This window comes from Puma concolor, chromosome B2 (assembly GCF_028749965.1).
Source record: "Puma concolor isolate L17-30 chromosome B2, mPumCon1.1.hap2, whole genome shotgun sequence".
Classification (NCBI taxonomy): Eukaryota; Metazoa; Chordata; class Mammalia; order Carnivora; family Felidae; genus Puma; species Puma concolor.
In genome coordinates, this window is record NC_141671.1 from 42,077,801 (window position 1) to 42,096,264 (window position 18,464).

Consider the following 18,464-nt stretch of genomic DNA (forward strand, 5'->3'; position numbering starts at 1 on the left):
CTCCAGCCCCGTGCCTGGGGGTCTGGTCCCCGGTTCTTCCCAGCTTCTCCCTCTGTGCACCACATGGATGCATTCCAGGCCTTCTTCCTTGACTTGGGTTTTCTTTGGTTTGTCTTTTTTCCTTCTCTCCAGGGCTCATGACCCTTTAGGAATAAACTTAGCAGGACTGGTTTTCCTTCCTGGCATCCCGTACCATCTGGGGCACCGGTGTGAGCCCAGTTGCCAGACTTCTCTTCCCACCTTAGTTGCCATGTCCCATTATGCCTCTTACTGTGCATCCCTCCCCCCCGACCGATCTAAGCCTTATTCCCTTGGTCCTCAAGCTGCTGCTTGTCACACCCTCGCCCAGCTCACAGGAAGGGGAGGAGCAATTCTCTTTCCATTGGCAGCTGCTTATGAGTACTTTATGGATGTTTCTGCTGCTGCTGTTCCTTCCCTCCTCCCTATGTTTATCAGATAATAACCCCCTGGGGGACAGGGGTTCCCTCTCAGGTCTGTGAGGCTCCCTGAGGGCAGGGGCTTTGTCACCCACCTGTTTGCAGCTCCCCTGAGGGTAGGAATGGCAGTCCCCCAGTCTTTCTGACTGAGAGAGCTTCTAAGAGCCATTTTCTATATATTTTTAAATTCCCACTGGACTTCCTGCAAGGGAGTGGGGGTGGAGGTTGAGGTCAGGGCTTCTCACCTGCACAGGCAGGCACTCTGTGAGCACCTGCTTGGTTTGATGCTTTGGAGATAATAGTTGGCCTCTGACCTGACAGCGATGCTTGGCTTTTCCCTCAGGGAGACCTCAAACAATTCCTGAGGATTTCCCAGAGCAAGGATGAAAAACTGAAGTCACAGCCCCTCAGCACTAAGCAGAAGGTGAGGACAGGGCGGGAGAGGTCCCCAAGGGTGGGCCAGCATCATGGGCAGTCATCATAACAGAGGTGCCACTGACGGAATGCTCCCTGTGGACCAGGCAGGACTTTACATGTGTTATCTCTGTGATCACAACTGTCCTCTGAAACAGGTGTCATTTTGTAGATAAAGAACCTGGGGCTTGGAGAGGTTAAGTGACTTGTCCCAGATCACATGGCCACCAAATGCCTGTGTGTTGCTGTGGTGCGTTCATCTCGAAGGGCTGCTCTTGGCCCTTGCTGCTGGAGCAGTATGTCTGCCCCCTGCAGTGAACACTGAGCTGGAGGAGCCGCAAAGGGGACAGGCAGGGCAGGGTGTGGCCCCGAGAGTGTTTCATCAGCCTCTGAGTGTGGAAGTCTCTTCTGTGAAAGGGCTGCCCGTGTTTCACTCCCTGTGGTTTTCACACTCTCGCTCTCACTTGGGTTGTGGGCTCCCAGCCTTTCCTTCCTGTTCTCTTCCTGCCTTCTGGGCACAGATCCCTGGCTGGGGCCCCATGGTGGAGCAGACCTGGCTTGAAACAGTGAAGCAGGGAAAGCTTGCCTACTGCCCCCTGCCCTCCTCAGACGATACCTTGATACCTTCTGTGGCCCAGCTCTTCCTGCCCACAGCCTCCTTCCTTCCCCTCTGAAATGGATCCGCCTCCTTCCCTGGGACTGGGCATTCTGCTACTAAGCTGATGGCAAAGTCACCTCATAAACCAGTCACAGTGCAGGGCAGGTAGGCAGTGACTGCTAGGGCCCTCCCTCCCAGGTGACCATTCCTTGCCTTGTAGGTTGACCCAGGTCACAGATTCAGGGGCAAGAAAGAAAGGTATGGCTGGTTGATCTGTAAGGGGAATGGGACCCTGGCCACTCCTGGGGAAGTGGCTCTGCACCCTTCAGGCTGGCTTCCTCATAATTTGCCGAGGCCCACATAGGACAAGTGACCTGGCCCCAGGTCACCCAGAGCTGACCTCCTGATACCAGGCCCCTGTCTCCACCTCTCAAGCTGCAGGAACTGTCTCCAGTGGCTGTAGATGGAAAGCCACAGGACAGGATGTGCTATTCCGCCTAAGTAGGATGTCAGGGCCCCAGAGTTCACAAATCAGGACATGCAAGGAGCCAATGAGTCTTTACTGAGCCAGTCATGGCCCTAAGGGCCCTTGGGGCTGCAAAATTGAAACTGCCAGGCGTCCTTGGGGCATTTAGGATCTAGTAAGGGAGCTTGGGAAAATGAATATGGCATGTGCCTTACAGACTTCAGGTACTACACGGGAAGTGAATGACAGACATAAATTAAGAGACATCGAAGACATGCATCCTTTAGGTGGACAGACGGTGTGGTTAACAAAGAAGGTTTCCTGGTAGAAAAGTAACTTGAGTTCAGTTCTCAAGGAGAGGAAGTAGTTGAATGGCAGGAAGGGAATGGCTTCAGGAAAGAGGGGAGTCAGGTAGGTTTGTTTGGGATAGGGATGTAGGCAAGCGGACAGGAAGTCAGTTACCTCTGTCACATGACCTGAGGGACTCTCTTTGGTTGAAAGTCCTCACAGCCTGTGCTAAAGATCTGTCCCCCACTTTTCCTCCCTAGCATCTTAAATGTGATGGAGAGCTTTAATAAGTTGGGTTCCACACTCTTCAAGGACAATATTCTGCGTCGTATGGGAGATGGGTTTTGCGTAAAATAAAAATTGTAGGTTTCTTGACCATACCTCAGACCGAGAGAATAGGAATATCTGAGGATGGGGTCTGAGGACCTGCATTTTTCAAACAGGCTCTCCAGCAAATTCTTAAGCTCATTAAAGTTCAAGGAGTCCTGGTATATAGGATACTGGCTTTGAAATGTTTGTCAGGATTCCCTATAAGAAATGCATTTTAGGGGCGCCTGGGCGGTTCAGTCAGTTGTGCTTCTGACTCTTGGTTGTGGCTCAGGTCATGATCCCAGGGTCATGGAATCGAGCCCTGGGTTGGGCATTGGGCTCCGTGCTGAGTGTGGAACCTGCTTAAGATTCTCTCCCTCTTCCCTCTCTCCTGCTCGTGCACACGTGCACGTGCTCGCTCTCTAGCTCTCTCTCTTTCTCTCAAAAGAAAGAAATGCATTTTACATCATGCCCCAAATAGCATGCACACACATAGGGGCGCCTGGGTGGCTCAGCTGGTTAAGTGTCTGACTCTTGGTTTCAACTCAGATCATGATCTCATGCATGGTTCATGGGTTTGAGCCCTGCATCGGGCTCTGCACTGGCAGCTGGTATGGAGCCTGCTTGGGATTCTCTCTCTCTTTGCCCATCTCCCTTTCCCCACCTCAAAATAGATAAATTTTTTTTAAAAAGAACATACACACACAACTCAAGTTAAACTTTCCAAACATTGTATTTGATGCACTTGATATTTTCTATCCTATTTTTTTTAACCTACTAAATTGATTTTGAGACCCATGTGGGGCTTGATCAGTAGTTTGAAAAATACTGCTTTTTGGGGATTCCAGGAAAATGAAAATTTTTAAGAAAGGTATACTAAAACTTGTAGAGGGGCGCCTGGGTGGCGTAGTCGGTTAAGCGTCCGACTTCAGCCAGGTCACGATCTCGCGGTCCGTGAGTTCGAGCCCCGTGTCAGGCTCTGGGCTGATGGCTCAGAGCCTGGAGCCTGTTTCCGATTCTGTGTCTCCCTCTCTCTCTGCCCCTCCCCCGTTCATGCTCTGTCTCTCTCTGTCCCCCAAAAAATAAATAAACGTTGAAAAAAAATTTTTTTTAACTTGTAGACACTTTCTTGTGCTAATAATAATCTATTGAACCGCTGCATCACTTTATATTCCTAGGGTTCTAGGGGAATGGAAGGAGGAAGAGTTAAGTTTTTAAAGAGAGGTGGAATGGTAGGCAGGTGCTCCCACGTCCAGGTAGAATTGGAACGGGAGTGTCTAGTTGGTGTGGGGGGGGCTGGGGAGAACCCCAGGAGAATTTCAGGATATCAGTGAAGCACTGACAGAAATCAGACACGGGCCCTGAGTGTTGGCATAATTATAGGTAATGCTTGTTCGAGTAGCTGATGAGATGATGGAGATTTTGAAGTCAGGGAACTGTAACCTGTGACTTCTCTTTGGGTCCCTGCAGGCTAATGACAGGATGAGGAACAGGGTCGACTTAGCACACCTCGAGGACAACAGTATAGGCAATCAGATGCTGTAGCATGAGAATGGCACAATGCTGTCATGAAGAGTTAGCCAGAACCTGAGCAAGCCCTGAGACTGTCATGTTGGAAAGGAAGGAGTGGGTCTGGTCTTTACCAAAGAGCAGGCCTTTATAACAGTATTTGGAAATCAATCTTGTGGCCATCTGATGGCATCTTGCCCAGCAGTAAGGAAACACTTAATTGGCTTGGGCCTAACAGAATTCCCTTTTACTGTCCTCACTTAGCCAGCATTTCCAGAAGCACTGCCGCTCTGGAAAGATAGCAAGTTAGTCACCATGCCAAGTCCACTGTCTTGTGTTTCCCTTGACTAGTAGCAGATTATTTAGCTATTGAGCCAGATCAGAGAGAGCAGGCTGGGGGGAATGCTTAGTCTGATGAAGTCACATTACAGAAGGCTTTGTCCCTGGGCGCCTGGGTGGCTCAGTCAGTTAAGTGTCTGACTTCGGCTCAGGTCATGATCTCACAGTTCTTTTTTTAATTTATTTTTTTTAATGTTTATTTATTTTTGAGAGAGAGAGAGAGAGAGAGACAGTGCAAGTCAGGGAGGGGCAGAGAGAGAGGGAGACACAGAATCTGAAGCAGACTCCAGGCTCCAAGCTGACTCTCAGCACAGAGCCTGACGCAGGGCTCGAACCCACGAACTGTGAGATCATGACCTGAGCCAAAGTCGGACGTTCAACCGACTGAGCCACCCAGGTGCCTCTTTGATCTCACAGTTCTGCACTGACAGTGCGAAGCCTGCTTGGGATTCCCTCTCCCTCTCTCTGCCCCTCCCCCACTGTGCTTGCTCTCTCTAAGTAAGTAAGAAAGTAGAAACAAAAGCCTTTGTCCCGTACAGATAACCTGGCAAGGCTGGACAATGCCCTGCAGTTTTGAAGCCTGAGATAGAGTCTGGTTGTTAATGACACGACCACTTCAGTTGTCATCTTGCCCTTTTACCACCAGTGGCACTTGGGGCATTCTGAGGATGGCAGTCTGGGGGCAACTTTGGGAGTGTGTGGTGGCCTCTACTTTTCCTTGAAGACACAGGGGGGCTGTGCACCCAGGGGGGACTCCATCATCCTGGGGACCTGTTCACATGACTTCTTCAACTCTCCTTACTGGTTATACGTGTTTGGTTGACGCTATCTGGAGATTTTGTGTCTTTATTTTGTTAAGGGAAATACACCAAAAAGATGAGATTTTTCCCAACTCTTTTTTTTTTAATTTTTATTTTTTTTAGTGTTTATTTTTGAGAGAGAGGGAGCACGAGCAGGGGAGGTGGGGGGAGAGAGAGAGAGAGACAGACAGACAGACAGAGAGGCAGAGAGAGACAGACACAGAATCCAAAGCAGGCTCCAGGCTCTGAGCTGTCAGCATAGAGCCCGACACGAGGCTCGAACTCATGAAACGCGTGATCATGACTTGAGCCGAAGTCAGATGCTTAACTGATTGAGCCACCCAGGTACCCTGAGATTTTTCCCAGCTCTTGATGGTATCCCTGATTCAGCACCTCTGCATATGCAGTGTCAGCTAATATATTGGATATATAGATCAGTCCAGTCTGGTGCTGGTTTGAATCAGTGCTGTCTACCAAACTTCCTGCAGTGATGGAAATATTTTCTGTCTAGTGCTGTCCGACTCTAGTGAGTCGCTAACCTCACGTGGCCACTGAGCATTTATAATGTGGCGAGAGCTCCTGAGGAACTGAATTTTTAATTTTGTTAGGTTTTAACTAGCTTACATAATCACACAGGGCTAGGGGCTACTGTTTGGGGCAGCACAGGTTTAAACCATTTTTTCATTGTGTTTTTTCCTGATGTTAACAAAGTATAGTTTTATTTAACAGGTTCTATATTCCGTTTGCTTTTCCCCAAACCATTTCTTATGTGTGACTTTTAAATTTTTTGTTTTCTAAAATTGATTTAAGTAATCTTTATTTTAAAAAAAAATTTTTTTTTTCAACGTTTATTTAGTTTTGAGACAGAGAGAGACAGAGCATGAACAGGGGAGGGGCAGAGAGAGAGGGAGACACAGAATCGGAAACAGGCTCCAGGCTCTGAGCCATCAGCCCAGAACCTGGCGCGGGGCTCGAACTCCCAGACCGTGAGATCGTGACCTGGCTGAAGTCGGACGCTTAACCGACTGCACCACCCAGGCGCCCCTGATTTAAGTAATCTTTATACCCAACTTGGGGCTTGAACTCATGACCCCAAGATCAAGAGTCGCACGCTCTTCCCACGAAGCCAGCCAGGTGCCCCTAAATTAAAAAATTTTAATTGAAGTATAGTTGACATACTATGTTCGTTTTAGGTGTACAACCTAGTGTTGTTGTTATATACGTTGTATTTTATGTATTCTATTTTGTATTTGTATTTATGTATTTGTATGTGTATTTATATATTCTATTTTGCCATCCCCCCACCCCTCTCCCCTCTGGCAACCTCCAGTTTGTTCTCTGTATTTATGAGTCTGTTTTTCCTTCATTGTTGTTATTGTTGTTTGTTTGTTTTGTTTTTTAGACTCCACACATAAGTGAAGTCATATGGTATTTGTCTTTCTCTGTCTGACTTTTTCCACTGAACGTATCGCCCTCTAGGTCCATCCATGTTGTCACAAATGGCAAGATCCCATTGTTTTTTTTTTTTTTTTTTTTTAATTTTTTTTTTCTACGTTTTTATTTATTTTTGGGACAGAGAGAGACAGAGCATGAACGGGGGAGGGGCAGAGAGAGAGGGAGACACAGAATCGGAAACAGGCTGCAGGCTCTGAGCCGTCAACCCAGAGCCCGACGCGGGGCTCGAACTCACGGACCGCGAGATCGTGACCTGGCTGAAGTCGGACGCTCAACCGACTGCGCCACCCAGGCGCCCCGGCAAGATCCCATTCTTATGGCTGAATAATATTCAACTGTACATTTATGCCACCTCTTCTTTATTCGTTCATCTATCAGTGGACACTTAGGCTGCTTTCATTTTTGGCTGCTGCAAATAGTGCTGCAGTAAACATAGGGGTGCGTGTATTTCTTCAAATTAATGTTTTTGTTTCTTTAGGTAAATACCCACAAGTGGAATTACTGGATTGTATGGTACTTCTACTTTTAGTTGTTGTTTTTTTTTATTAGGATGTTTTAGGTTTTATTTATTTGTTTGTTTGTTTTAAGTAATCTTTATGCCCAATATGGGGCTTGAATTTACAACCCTAAGATCAAGAGTTGCATGCTCTGGGGGGCATCTCAGTGGCTCAGTTGTTTGGGCCTCTGGCTAAGGCCTGGGTTTGGCTGGGACTTCGGCTGAGGTCATGATCTCATGGTTCGTGGGTTCAACTCCCACGTCAGCCCCTGCGCTGGCAGTGTGGGACCTGCTTGGGATTCTCTCTTCCCCTCCCCCGCTCCCCCCCTCCCCCGGGCTCTCTCTCTGCCCCTCCCCCACTGCCCCCTCCCCGCTCTTTCTCTGCCCCTCCCCTGCTCGTGTGCTTGTTTTCTCTCTCTCTCTCTCTCTCTCTCTCTCTCTCTCTCTCAAATAAACTTAAAAAAAAAAAAAATGAGGGGCACCTGGGTGGCTTAGTCGGTTGAGCGTCCGACTTCGGCTCAGGTCATGATCTCACGGTCTGTGAGTTCGAGCCCCGCATCGGGCTCTGTGCTGTCAGCTCAGAGCCTGGAGCCTGCTTTTGATTCTGTGTCTCCCTCTCTCTCTGCCCCTCCCCTGCTCATGCTCCGTCTCTCTCTCTCTCTCTCTCTCTGTCAAAAATAAATAAACATTAAAAAAAAAATGAGTCGCCTGCTCTACCAACAGAGCCAACCAGGCGTCCCTATTTTTAGTTTTTTGAGGAACCTCTATACTATATTCCAGAATGGCTGCACTAATTTACATTCCCACCAACAGTGCATGAGGGTTCCTTTTTTCCCACACTCTTGCCAACACTTGTTATTTCTTGTCTTTTTGATACTAGCCGTTCTGATTGGTGTGAGGTAATATCTTGTGTGTTTTGTAGGATTTATTTGTTTATTTAGAGAGAGAGAATGAGAAAAGCACAAGTCGGGGAGAGGGGTAGAGGGGTAGAGAGAGAGAGAGAGAGATTGAAAGGGAGAATCCCAAGCAGGCTTCACATTTGGTGCAGAGCCCGGCACCGGGCTCAATCCCACGACCCTGGGATCACAACCCCAGCTGAAATCAAGAGTCAGACGCTCAACTGACTGAGCCACCCAAGTGCTCCTCATTGTGGTTTTGATTTGCATTTCTCTGATGATGAGTGATATGGAGCATCTTTTCATGTGTCTATTGGCCATCTGTATATAGACCATTGTTTTTAAAACTTTTGACTGAGACTTACAGTAGCAAATAGCACATTTGTATCACAAGCCAACACACGCATGTGTATGTACTTTTTTAATGAAAAAAGTTTTATGAATGATACTTACCTTTACTAAGTGTTATATATACTCTGATATTTTTCATTCCATTTAAAAATTTTTATTGCCCATTATGATTCACTCAATTGGTTTCATGACCTACTAATAGGTTGTCACTACAGTTAGCAAACCACCAGAGGAGGCAGTGGGGCCCACAGGGATGTCACTCACCAGTGCACACAGATTGAGATCTGTCTTTGGAGTGACCCCCTCTTGGTGCTTAGGCTTCGTCCTCTGCCGGCCTTTCTGTGACCTGGGAGTCAGGCCAGTGAGACCGCTTGGAGCCACAGGGATGCTAAAGGGTCAGTTTGTAGCCAGCACCCCACCCCTGGGCTTGCTGATGGGTAGACAGCCCTTCCCGTGCCCGCATTACCAGTGATATGAGCCAGGAGAGGCAGCTGTATTGTTGGGGAGAGAGCTGGGCTCTGGCATTAGACTGGGTACAGAGCCTTGCAGGGGACCACGGGTAAAGCTGAGGATGAGCCCCACACTACAGGGTGTACACTGGAGAGGCGGCTTGGCATACAGCAGGCGCTCAGCATGTTCCCGGGCCCTTCTCTCCGGCTCGGTGGTTTCCTTCTTGCACCAGCAGCCCCTCTACCGCTCCCATTCGCTTGTTTTCGTTTCCGAACTTCAGGAACATAGACGCTGATTGACCATGGTCTTTGGTTAAGACATACTGTCATCATTGGTCCACACACGGGCTGCTTTTACTTAGTGTTATTTTTCATTTGTGTGCATGTGTATGTGTGTATATGTTTGGTAAGTTTTGATATTTCAGACTTAAGAGGATAAGAATAGTTCAAGGAACCCCTACAAACCATTTGCCCAGGTTCAGCTATTTGCATTTTGCCCCATTTGCTTTATCAATCTCTTGCTATAGGTACGTGGATTTTTTTTTTTAAGTTTTTTTTCATGTTTATTTTTGAGAGAGATGGAGTGTGAATGGGAGAGGGGCAGAGAGAGAGGGAGACACAGAATCCGAAGCAGGCTCCAGGCTCAGAGCTGTCAGCACAGGCCTGACACGTGGCTCGAACCCACGAACTGTGAGATCATGACCTGAGCCGAAGTCGGACGCTTAACTGGCTGAGCCACCCAGGCGCCCCATACACGGATATTATTTTTATGTATTTTATGTATTTTTATGTATTTTTTTTCCTGAACAATTTGAAATAAGTGGCAGACTTTCGACCTTTTGCAGTCAGATACATGTAAAACGGTATCACCAGGCCGTGATTTTTATTTCCTTAATAAGATTGGTTACTGGCAGCATTCTTATCTTCATTTCTTCTGATTGTATTACATGGTAGGTGACTTCTCCCTTATGAATCCTGAGAGTGAGCCTGTATGCCAGGAGAAACACACAGCTGGCCAGTAACTTGTTAAATAAGCTCCCCCAGGGACCTCTTTTCATTTGTTTGCTTTGTTTTTATATACAAGGAAATGCTACAGGTCATACGCATCCCCAGTGGGTGCTCCCAGGGTTTGAATATAAGGTGACAGAGTGAAGGGGCCTTGGGACTTTACAAGCACTCCCCTGATACTCTGCTTTTTCCTGCTTGGCATGGGCCACCCTCTCCCTGGTGGTGGCAGCCTCCTGCAGGTACACTTCTCATCTCCTTTCTAGACTGCTCTCTCACCGGGACCCCTGCCCTGCTATGCCTGTTCTGTTCCACCAACACCCAGCTGTGTGTGGTGTCCAGTGCTCCACGTGCTCCATACTTGTCCAGTCCATCGATACATACTTTTTAAATGTTAATATAATTTAATTGTGATTCCATTTAATATGTTAAGTAATGTATTATATACAATAATGATAGTAATAGCAATAATAATAATACACATGACTTGACATTTTATTTATTTTAAATTTCTTTTTAATGTTTCTTTTTGAGAGAGAGAGAGAGACAGAGCATGAGTGGGGGAGGGGCAGAGAGAGAGGCAGACACAGAATCCGAAGCAGGCTCCAGGCTCCAAGCTGTCAGCACAGAGCTGACACAGGACTCGAACCCGTGAGCTGTGAGATCATGACCTGAGCCGAAGTCGGAAGTTCAACTGACTGAGCCACCCAGGCGCCCCCATGGCTCGACATTTTAAAAAGGAGATCAGCGAAAAATATCCCCAACTCTCTTATACTTTGGAAAATACTTTGGCATTATTTTGTAGAGCTAGAGATACTCCTAATCCGTGACCAGTGTCTCAGTATTTTAAATTTTTTTTTTTTTTCAACGTTTATTTATTTTTGGGACAGAGAGAGACAGAGCATGAACGGGGGAGGGGCAGAGAGAGAGGGGGACACAGAATCGGAAACAGGCTCCAGGCTCTGAGCCATCAGCCCAGAGCCTGACGCGGGGCTAGAACTCACGGACCGCGAGATTGTGACCTGGCTGAAGTCGGACGCTTAACCGACTGCGCCACCCAGGCGCCCCAATGTCTCAGTATTTTAAAGAAACTCAAGCATGTATACCCATCAGAACAATTATAGCAGCACTGTTGTTTTTAGAGAGAGACAGAGAAAGAGCACACACCTGAGCAGGGAAGGGGCAGAGGGAGAGGGAGAGCAAATCTTAAGCAGGCATCATGCTCAGCGCAGAGCCCGATGCGGGGCTCAATCTCGGGACCGTGAGATCATGAGCTGAGCCGAAATCAAGAGTTAGATGCTTAACCCACTGAGCCACCCAGATGTCCTGCAGCAGTTTTTAATAGCCAAAAACTGGAGAAAAACAAATATCCATTGGCAGTAGAATGAATTGTGGTGTATTTATGGTGAAAAAGGACTAAGTACAGTGATCCCCGCAAACAAACACACACAAAAACGGATGGATCTCACAATATTGAGTGAAAGAATCAAGACCCAAAAGTACTTCCAACTTTATCTGGTTCAGCGGGACTGAATTCTGTGGTTTAGGAATGAATGTATGTGTAAGTGGGAAAACTATATAAAGAACAGCCAAGAGATTATTATTGTAAAAGGCAGGATAGGGGTTACCTCTTGAGAGGGAGAATATATGATTAAAAAGGAGTCCTTGGGGTTTCTGGGATGCTAGCATGTCGGGTTTTGTTTTTGTTTTTACTTAGTGACAGTTACCTGAGTGTGAGTTTTTTTTTTTTTTTTTTTTTTATTTAAAAAAAAATTTTTTTTTCAACGTTTATTTATTTTTGGGACAGAGAGAGACAGAGCATGAATGGGGGAGGGTCAGAGAGAGGGAGACACAGAATCGGAAACAGGCTCCAGGCTCCGAGCCATCAGCCCAGAGCCTGACGCGGGGCTCGAACTCACGGACTGCGAGATCGTGACCTGGCTGAAGTCGGACGCCTAACCGACTGCGCCACCCAGGCGCCCCTGAGTGTGAGCTTTTTAATTTGTGGGAGTATATGTATATTTTATGAAGTTTTCTTATGCAATTCACAATTTAAAAATATTTAGATTGCCCGGCTTTTCTACTCTCTAGTCCCCAGCTCCTCTGCTTGGAGGCAGCCAGTCCCATGTGTATGTTCATTCACACACATGCACAGAAAACACACACACACGCATATTTCTTGTTTTGTTTGTTTTAAGCACAACTAGCAGAAATTATGTAATTTTGAAGTAAAAAAGGAACAACCCACAAACATGTAAGCTGTGATTACTGTCCAGTTATGTTTCACTCAACAGGTGGTTAATATGGATGTGTTCTCCCTGCCCCATGTGCCACTTAACCTAATCTAACAGCTGCTCTGTGCAGAGTGGTTCCAAGAGCTTAATTTCATTTAACGCAGTTCTTCTAACAGACCAGTGAGACAGGCGCTGTTATTATCCCCATTTTATAGAGAGGGAAATCGAGGCTGTTGCGTCTGTGCTTCAGGGCTCCCTACATGTCGCAGTGATGGCGTTGAGACCTCACCAAGGGTTGTGTCGGGGATGGTCGCCTTGATCTCTAGTCCTGGGCTGTTCTGACAGGCCCCTTTCTCGCTGCAGGTGTCACTGTGCACCCAGGTGGCCCTGGGCATGGAGCACCTGTCCAACAATCGCTTTGTGCACAAGGACCTGGCCGCTCGGAACTGCCTGGTCAGCGCCCAGAGACAGGTGAAGGTGTCGGCCCTGGGACTCAGCAAGGATGTGTACAACAGGTAGAAGGACACCGGTCGGGGTGGTGAGGGCCAGAGGGCAGGTGAGGCTTGGGGGTATGTGGGAAAGCGCTTAGTGTCTGCTTGATCCAAAGCTGGAGGGCTTGGGAGGGGACAGAGTTTCCCCATCCTTTCTCCAAAGGTGTAACAGGCTTCTTAGCCAGTGGGCCACAGGTCCCTGATGCTTGTAAGTTTTCTCTCTATAAAACATTATGAACCTTTTTTATAGCTTTATAACAGTTTATATGTAATTTCACTGTCTGTATGGTTCCCTCTGTAACTTCCTAAGTTCAGTAACTGCTATCTTGAAGCCTAAGACTTGGAGCTCAGCAGCCACAGCCAGAGATTGCTCTGGAATGTGCACTCACTCTATAGCCTCTCCAGGGAACTTCCCCCTGGCTCTGAGTCACCACAGTTCCGTCTGGCTGTTCCTTTAGTCGTGATTGGTTTATCACTAGTAAAGCTCTTAAACTTTTCTTTTCATGTAATATGTTGTTTTTCACATTTTCTTTTAAACAGAAAATGCATATGATTGTTAGCTTTTATTATTTATTTTTTAATTTTTAAAATAATGTTTATTTTTGAGAGAGAGAGAGAGAGACAGAGCATGAGTCGGGGGAGGGGCAGAGAGAGAGGGAGACACAGAATCCGAAGCAGGCTCCAGGCTGTTGGCACAGAGCCCGACGCAGGGCTTGAACCCACAAACCTTAAGATCACGGTCTGAGCCAAAGTCAGATACTTAACCGACTGAGCCGCCCAGGCACCCCCGATTGTTAGCTTTTAAAAACATTAACATTTAGGCAAATTTTGATTCTTAACCAAATTTTTACCCTCAGACCCCACGTGGATGCCTCCAAATTTCATCCAGCACACCCCCCATGCTTTGCATAAATGTTAACCAATTTCTCTGAGGGCCTTGCCTTGATGTAGAAAAATAGGGTTCTAGCCTGGGTATGAGACCCAGACGTGGGCTGAGGTTGGGATCCCAGGCCGTGTTCCCCATTCTACCCAGTGAGCCGGGGAGGCCCCACCCCACCCCTGTGTATGCTTCTTTCCCACAGTGAGTACTACCACTTCCGCCAGGCCTGGGTGCCGCTGCGTTGGATGTCCCCCGAGGCCATCCTGGAGGGCGATTTCTCCACGAAGTCCGACGTTTGGGCCTTTGGCGTGCTGATGTGGGAAGTGTTCACCCATGGAGAGATGCCCCATGGTGGACAGGCAGATGATGAAGTGCTGGCAGGTAGGCAGTTGTGTTTCCAGAGGTTGATTGCAGATGTTCTCCAGGTGGAGAGTTTGCTCAGGGTCCTGGGGCTGACTAAGCCTGCCTCACCTCTCAGGGCTGGTGTTAGCAGGTATACAGGCATGGCCACTCCAGCTGAAAGACTAATTAATATTTATATACTGGTTGGTAAATAGTCTTTGACCCCAGTGCCCAGTCCAGCTACTCTGATGCCTGCCCATTGACCCCACTTCAGTCCTCGTGCATTGCCTGCCTCCCGTGCGGCATGGACCCTCTCCCCACCAGTCAGAGAGACCCGGGGCCAGCGCCAGGGGAATCATCACCTTTGATTGCAAGATACTTCCTGCACACTCCTTGAGTCAGTGCCCACCCACCACTGGCAAGCGCCCCTGACCCTGAGTTGCCCTCATGTGGCTGCTTATGGGAACTGCAGGCCTCGCAGAGTCAGGTGGTTAAACGTTTCGACTAATGCTCCACCGGCCATCTTCCCTACAGACTTGCAGGCTGGGAAGGCGAGACTCCCTCAGCCTGAGGGCTGCCCTTCCAAGCTCTATCGGCTGATGCAGCGCTGCTGGGCCCTCAGCCCCAAGGACCGGCCCTCCTTCAGTGAGATCGCCAACACCTTGGGAGACAACCCGGCAGACAGCAAGCCTTGAGGAAGGAGCCCAGGCAGGCCGTGCCTCAGGATGGTGTGGGCAGGGGAGGACCTCTTGAGGGGCACCCACAGCATGATGGGCAAGATCCCTGTCTTCCTTGTCCCTAGGGGCCCTGCCCTGGGACCACAGGCACTATTAAGGTCTGGGCAGGGCCTGGGCTTTCCTCCTCTTCCTCATCCTCAGCCCTTGGGGAGGCTGATTCAGACCCAGACTGAGTGACCAGGGCCTTGAGCTGGGCAGCGTTCTCTGCCCCCCCCCCCTTCTCCCATCAGGGACAGTATGGGTGCCTCAGGTAACCCCAGTTTCTGGCCTGGGTCTCCTTCCCTTAACCAGGTTCAGTTCTGCCAGTCACCTGCCAACTTGGCCCAGGGAGGGCTAAGCTGGATCTGAGGGGAGTTCTTTAATATACTCAAGTTTCCTGGCTTGTTCTAGTCCACGGGGCCTACCTTGGGGTCTGTGCCAGGATTGTGGAAGATGCACCAGTGAGTCCTCAGCCCGTGGACTTGTGCACGCTGACCCAGACCCATGCCTCCCCCGCACCCTTCTCTCCTTTCCTCATCCTAAGTGCCTGGCAGATGAAGGAGTTTCAGGAGCTTTTGACACTATATAACCCGCCCTTTTTGTATGCACCATGGGCGGCTTTTGTATGTTACTTGCAGCGTGGGGTGGGGGGCATGGGAGGGAGGGGTGGGCCCTGGAGGAGGTGGGGAGGATGGGCCACCCCTGCCTCACACCTGTGTTGTTGTTGTTGTTGTTGTTTGTTTATTTGTTGTTGTTTTTTTTTAACACTCGCTGCTCTCAATAAAGAAGCCTTTTTTACAACCTGCTTCCGATGCTCATTCCATGCCGTTGTCCATGGATGGTGTCCCTTCTTCCGTCACTTATCAGAAGCGGCCACATGCCTTCATGAAGTCTAGTGGGGTTTGGACAGGAATAACCAGTAAACACAGGTCTTTGTCTCTGTTTCGCAGAGCAGTTTAGAATACGGGTTGAGGATGCAAGGCCACCTCTTGTCTGTGTGACCCTGTGTTGCCCTCTGACTGCCAACTACTTATTCTTTGCTGGCTGGCTTAATCCTCATGCTCAGGTGGGGAGGGTAGGAGGCAGGGTGGGGGGACAAGTTAGAACAGGATTGGAGAAGGAATTAATAACAGATTCAGGTCTCTGAGTCCCTTTAAGATTCTAGGGGGGAGATAGAGCAGGTGGAACAGAGCAAAGAACTGGTGCTCGGTGTCTCATTGATGCCCTTGTTGAGGGCCCTCAACTGGTTTCTTGCTCCTTTGTTATTTAGACCTGGTGTCATCAATTTTATTATTATTATTATTATTATTATTATTATTATTATTATTATTCCAATAGCTTCAGCCTGGTTCCACATCCCAAAGAAATGAGTCCGTAACTCATTCTTTTTTATTTTTATAATTTGTTTTTTAAGTTTATTTATTTTGAGCGTGAGAGAAAGCAAAGAGGGGAGGGGCAGAGAGAGAGAGAGAGAGAATGCCAAGCAGGCTCCATGCTGTCCACACAGAGCCCCATGCGGGACTCGAACTCACAAACTGTGAGATGATGACCTGAGCCGAAACCAAGAGTCAGATGTTGAACCGACTGAGCCACTCAGGTGCCCTGTAACTCATTCTTAACTCTGAAATGGTCTGGTTCCTTCTGTTTCTCACCAAACTTCTCAATAATGGAAATAATAGCTAATATTTATTGAATACCTGCTTTATACCAATGACTTTGCTAAACACTTAACATGCGTCATTCTCATTTAATCTCTGCAACTACTCTATAGTTGTTGTACTCTATTATCATTCCCCTTTCTCAGATTAGGAAACTGAAGCTCGGGGTGGTCAGGTAGTTTCCCAGAGGTTGCACAGCTAGTGAGTGAGCCACTTATTTGTTGTTATACAGTGTGTCATATCCCTGAGATGTGTTGGAGTAAAAAAAATCTGAGAACAACTTTTCTAGAAGAGTGTTTTTTTTAATGTGGGTTGCAGCCAGCGTTTTAAAAAAAAGTAACAATAGAAATTATTAGAGTACATTGTATATACCTTAAGGGTAAGTATTCTTTTACAAAATTTTGTTGGTAATATTTGATACATGTTTCTACATATTGGATTATGTCACCTTTGGGGTGGTGGTGCTGTACAATAAGCCCCAAATCTCAGTTGCTTACAATTTATTTTTCTTGCTCATGGATCTGCAGGTTGGTGAGGTTTGGCTGACCTTGGCTGGACCTAGCCCAGTTGGGCTGGGCTTGGCTCTGGGCTGAAGGTCTGGTGTGGGTCTCCTCTGCTGGCCCTAGAGCAGGCTATCCTGCAGTGACTGGAGCACAAGGGGTCAAGCCAGATCATGCATGCACCTATATCCATGAGTCTGTTAGTGTTTCATCAGCCAAAGCAAGTCACGTGTCAAAACCCAACATCAATCCCAGTAAGAGGTACTGCAAAGTCACGTGGCAAAGGATGTTGGATATCTAATTCCACCACAGGGTGTGAAGAATTGGGAGCAACGATCTAACTCACCACAGGTTATGATGTAAAAATGATTTCTTACTATGGGTTGCACTCCAAAGAACTAGGAAGGTACTACTCTAGAAGGTCAATCACAAACTCCTGGTATCCCTTGACCGCTCGGCTGTGGCTACACTGCTGGCTACGTCTGCCTCTTCAAACTCTCCTCTCTTGACTTTGATGATGGTACTTTAGCTCCACCTTCTCTGACCAGCCTTCTCCAGCTCTGGCTGAGGCTTCCTTCTGTCTGCCCCAGAGCTAGCTGTTCTGGATTCTGTCCTTGGCTTTGCTCTCTTCATGTGCTTACCCTTAGGAATCTCCTCTCACGTCACATGGCTTTAATCAGCCCTTCAGGGCGGACAGTTCTCAGAGCATTAGCTCCAATTCTAGCTTCTGCCTCAAGCTGCAGACACACGCTGTCCATTTCCTACAGGACATTTCCCACTGCCTGCTTCCCTGGGCCCTAACTGAACTTCTCTCTCTCACAAACCTGCTTCTTCAGCCAAGTTCTCTTTTTCCATCAATGGTACCAATGTTTGGAGAATAGTCACCCTTACTCAGTCCATTGTGAGCCCTCCTCTATATGGACCCCCTTCTCTGTCCAAGATCCATTTATTCTACCTCTACCCGGTTTTCTTTCTTCACTTAATTGTAAGAGAAAAAAAATTATTAAAAAATAATACTTGTCATGGAAGAAGGCAAATGGTACAGACTTGTATAAAGCAAAAAACACTCCTCTCTCTCCAACCCTGCTCTCCAGTGGTGAGTACCAGTAGTCTCTGGAGTGTGGCTTTCCAGACTTTTCCTGGGCACACTGAGTCACAACCTCTTTTCCATTCAATTCTCTCTAATGCTGCAATCACAACTGAGACTTGTTCTCCGTGAAGAGCCCTTGCATAAAGGTTAATTCCAAATGCAAACACTTTCAGAGTGGTAATTTTTTTTTTCTTCTGGTGATAGTAATTGTTTAAAATACTTATTTAGAGAGAAAGAGCATGAGCAGGGGAGGGGCAGAGAGAGAGAATCCCAAGCAGGCTCTGCACTGACAGCAGTGATGTGGGGCTCAATCTCATGATTTGTGAGATCATGACCTGAGCCAAAATCAAGAGTTGGACACATGAGGTGCCTGGGTGGGTCAGTTGGTTGAGTGTTCAACTTTGGCTCAGGTCATGATCTCATGGTCTGTGGGTTCCAGCCCCACATTGGGCTCTGTGCTGACAGCTCAGAGCCTGGAGCCTGCTTCAGATTCTGTGTCTCCCTCTCTGCCCCTCCACCACTCTCTCTCTCTCTCTCTCTCTCTCTCTCTCTCTCTCTCAAAAATAAACATTAAAAAAAAATTAAGAGTCAGGCACTTAATCAACTGAGACACCTGGGCACCTCTGGTGATAATAATTTTTAAAAGATATCCTTAATTTTTGTTCTGATATTTGGGTGATAAAAATCAGGAGAACGAAATAAAGGTCAATGTGGGAATGGTGTGGTAAGTGGGGCATCTGG

The 18,464-nt window shown here is 47.7% G+C and overlaps 1 protein-coding gene across 1 annotated transcript in view; it reads left to right on the forward strand.

The window, feature by feature from the left end:
• The window catches only part of PTK7 (protein tyrosine kinase 7 (inactive)), a 64,504-nt gene extending 49,228 nt beyond the window's left edge, over nt 1–15,276 (forward strand). The window contains exons 17-20 of the mRNA XM_086706902.1: nt 781–861; nt 12,410–12,561; nt 13,620–13,798; nt 14,294–15,276. Of these exons, the coding sequence (XP_086563028.1) occupies nt 781–861; nt 12,410–12,561; nt 13,620–13,798; nt 14,294–14,454 (573 nt within the window). The 3' untranslated portion in view covers nt 14,455–15,276. The remainder of the gene's footprint in view (nt 1–780; nt 862–12,409; nt 12,562–13,619; nt 13,799–14,293) is intronic.
• The last annotated feature ends 3,188 nt before the right edge of the window (nt 15,277–18,464 follow it).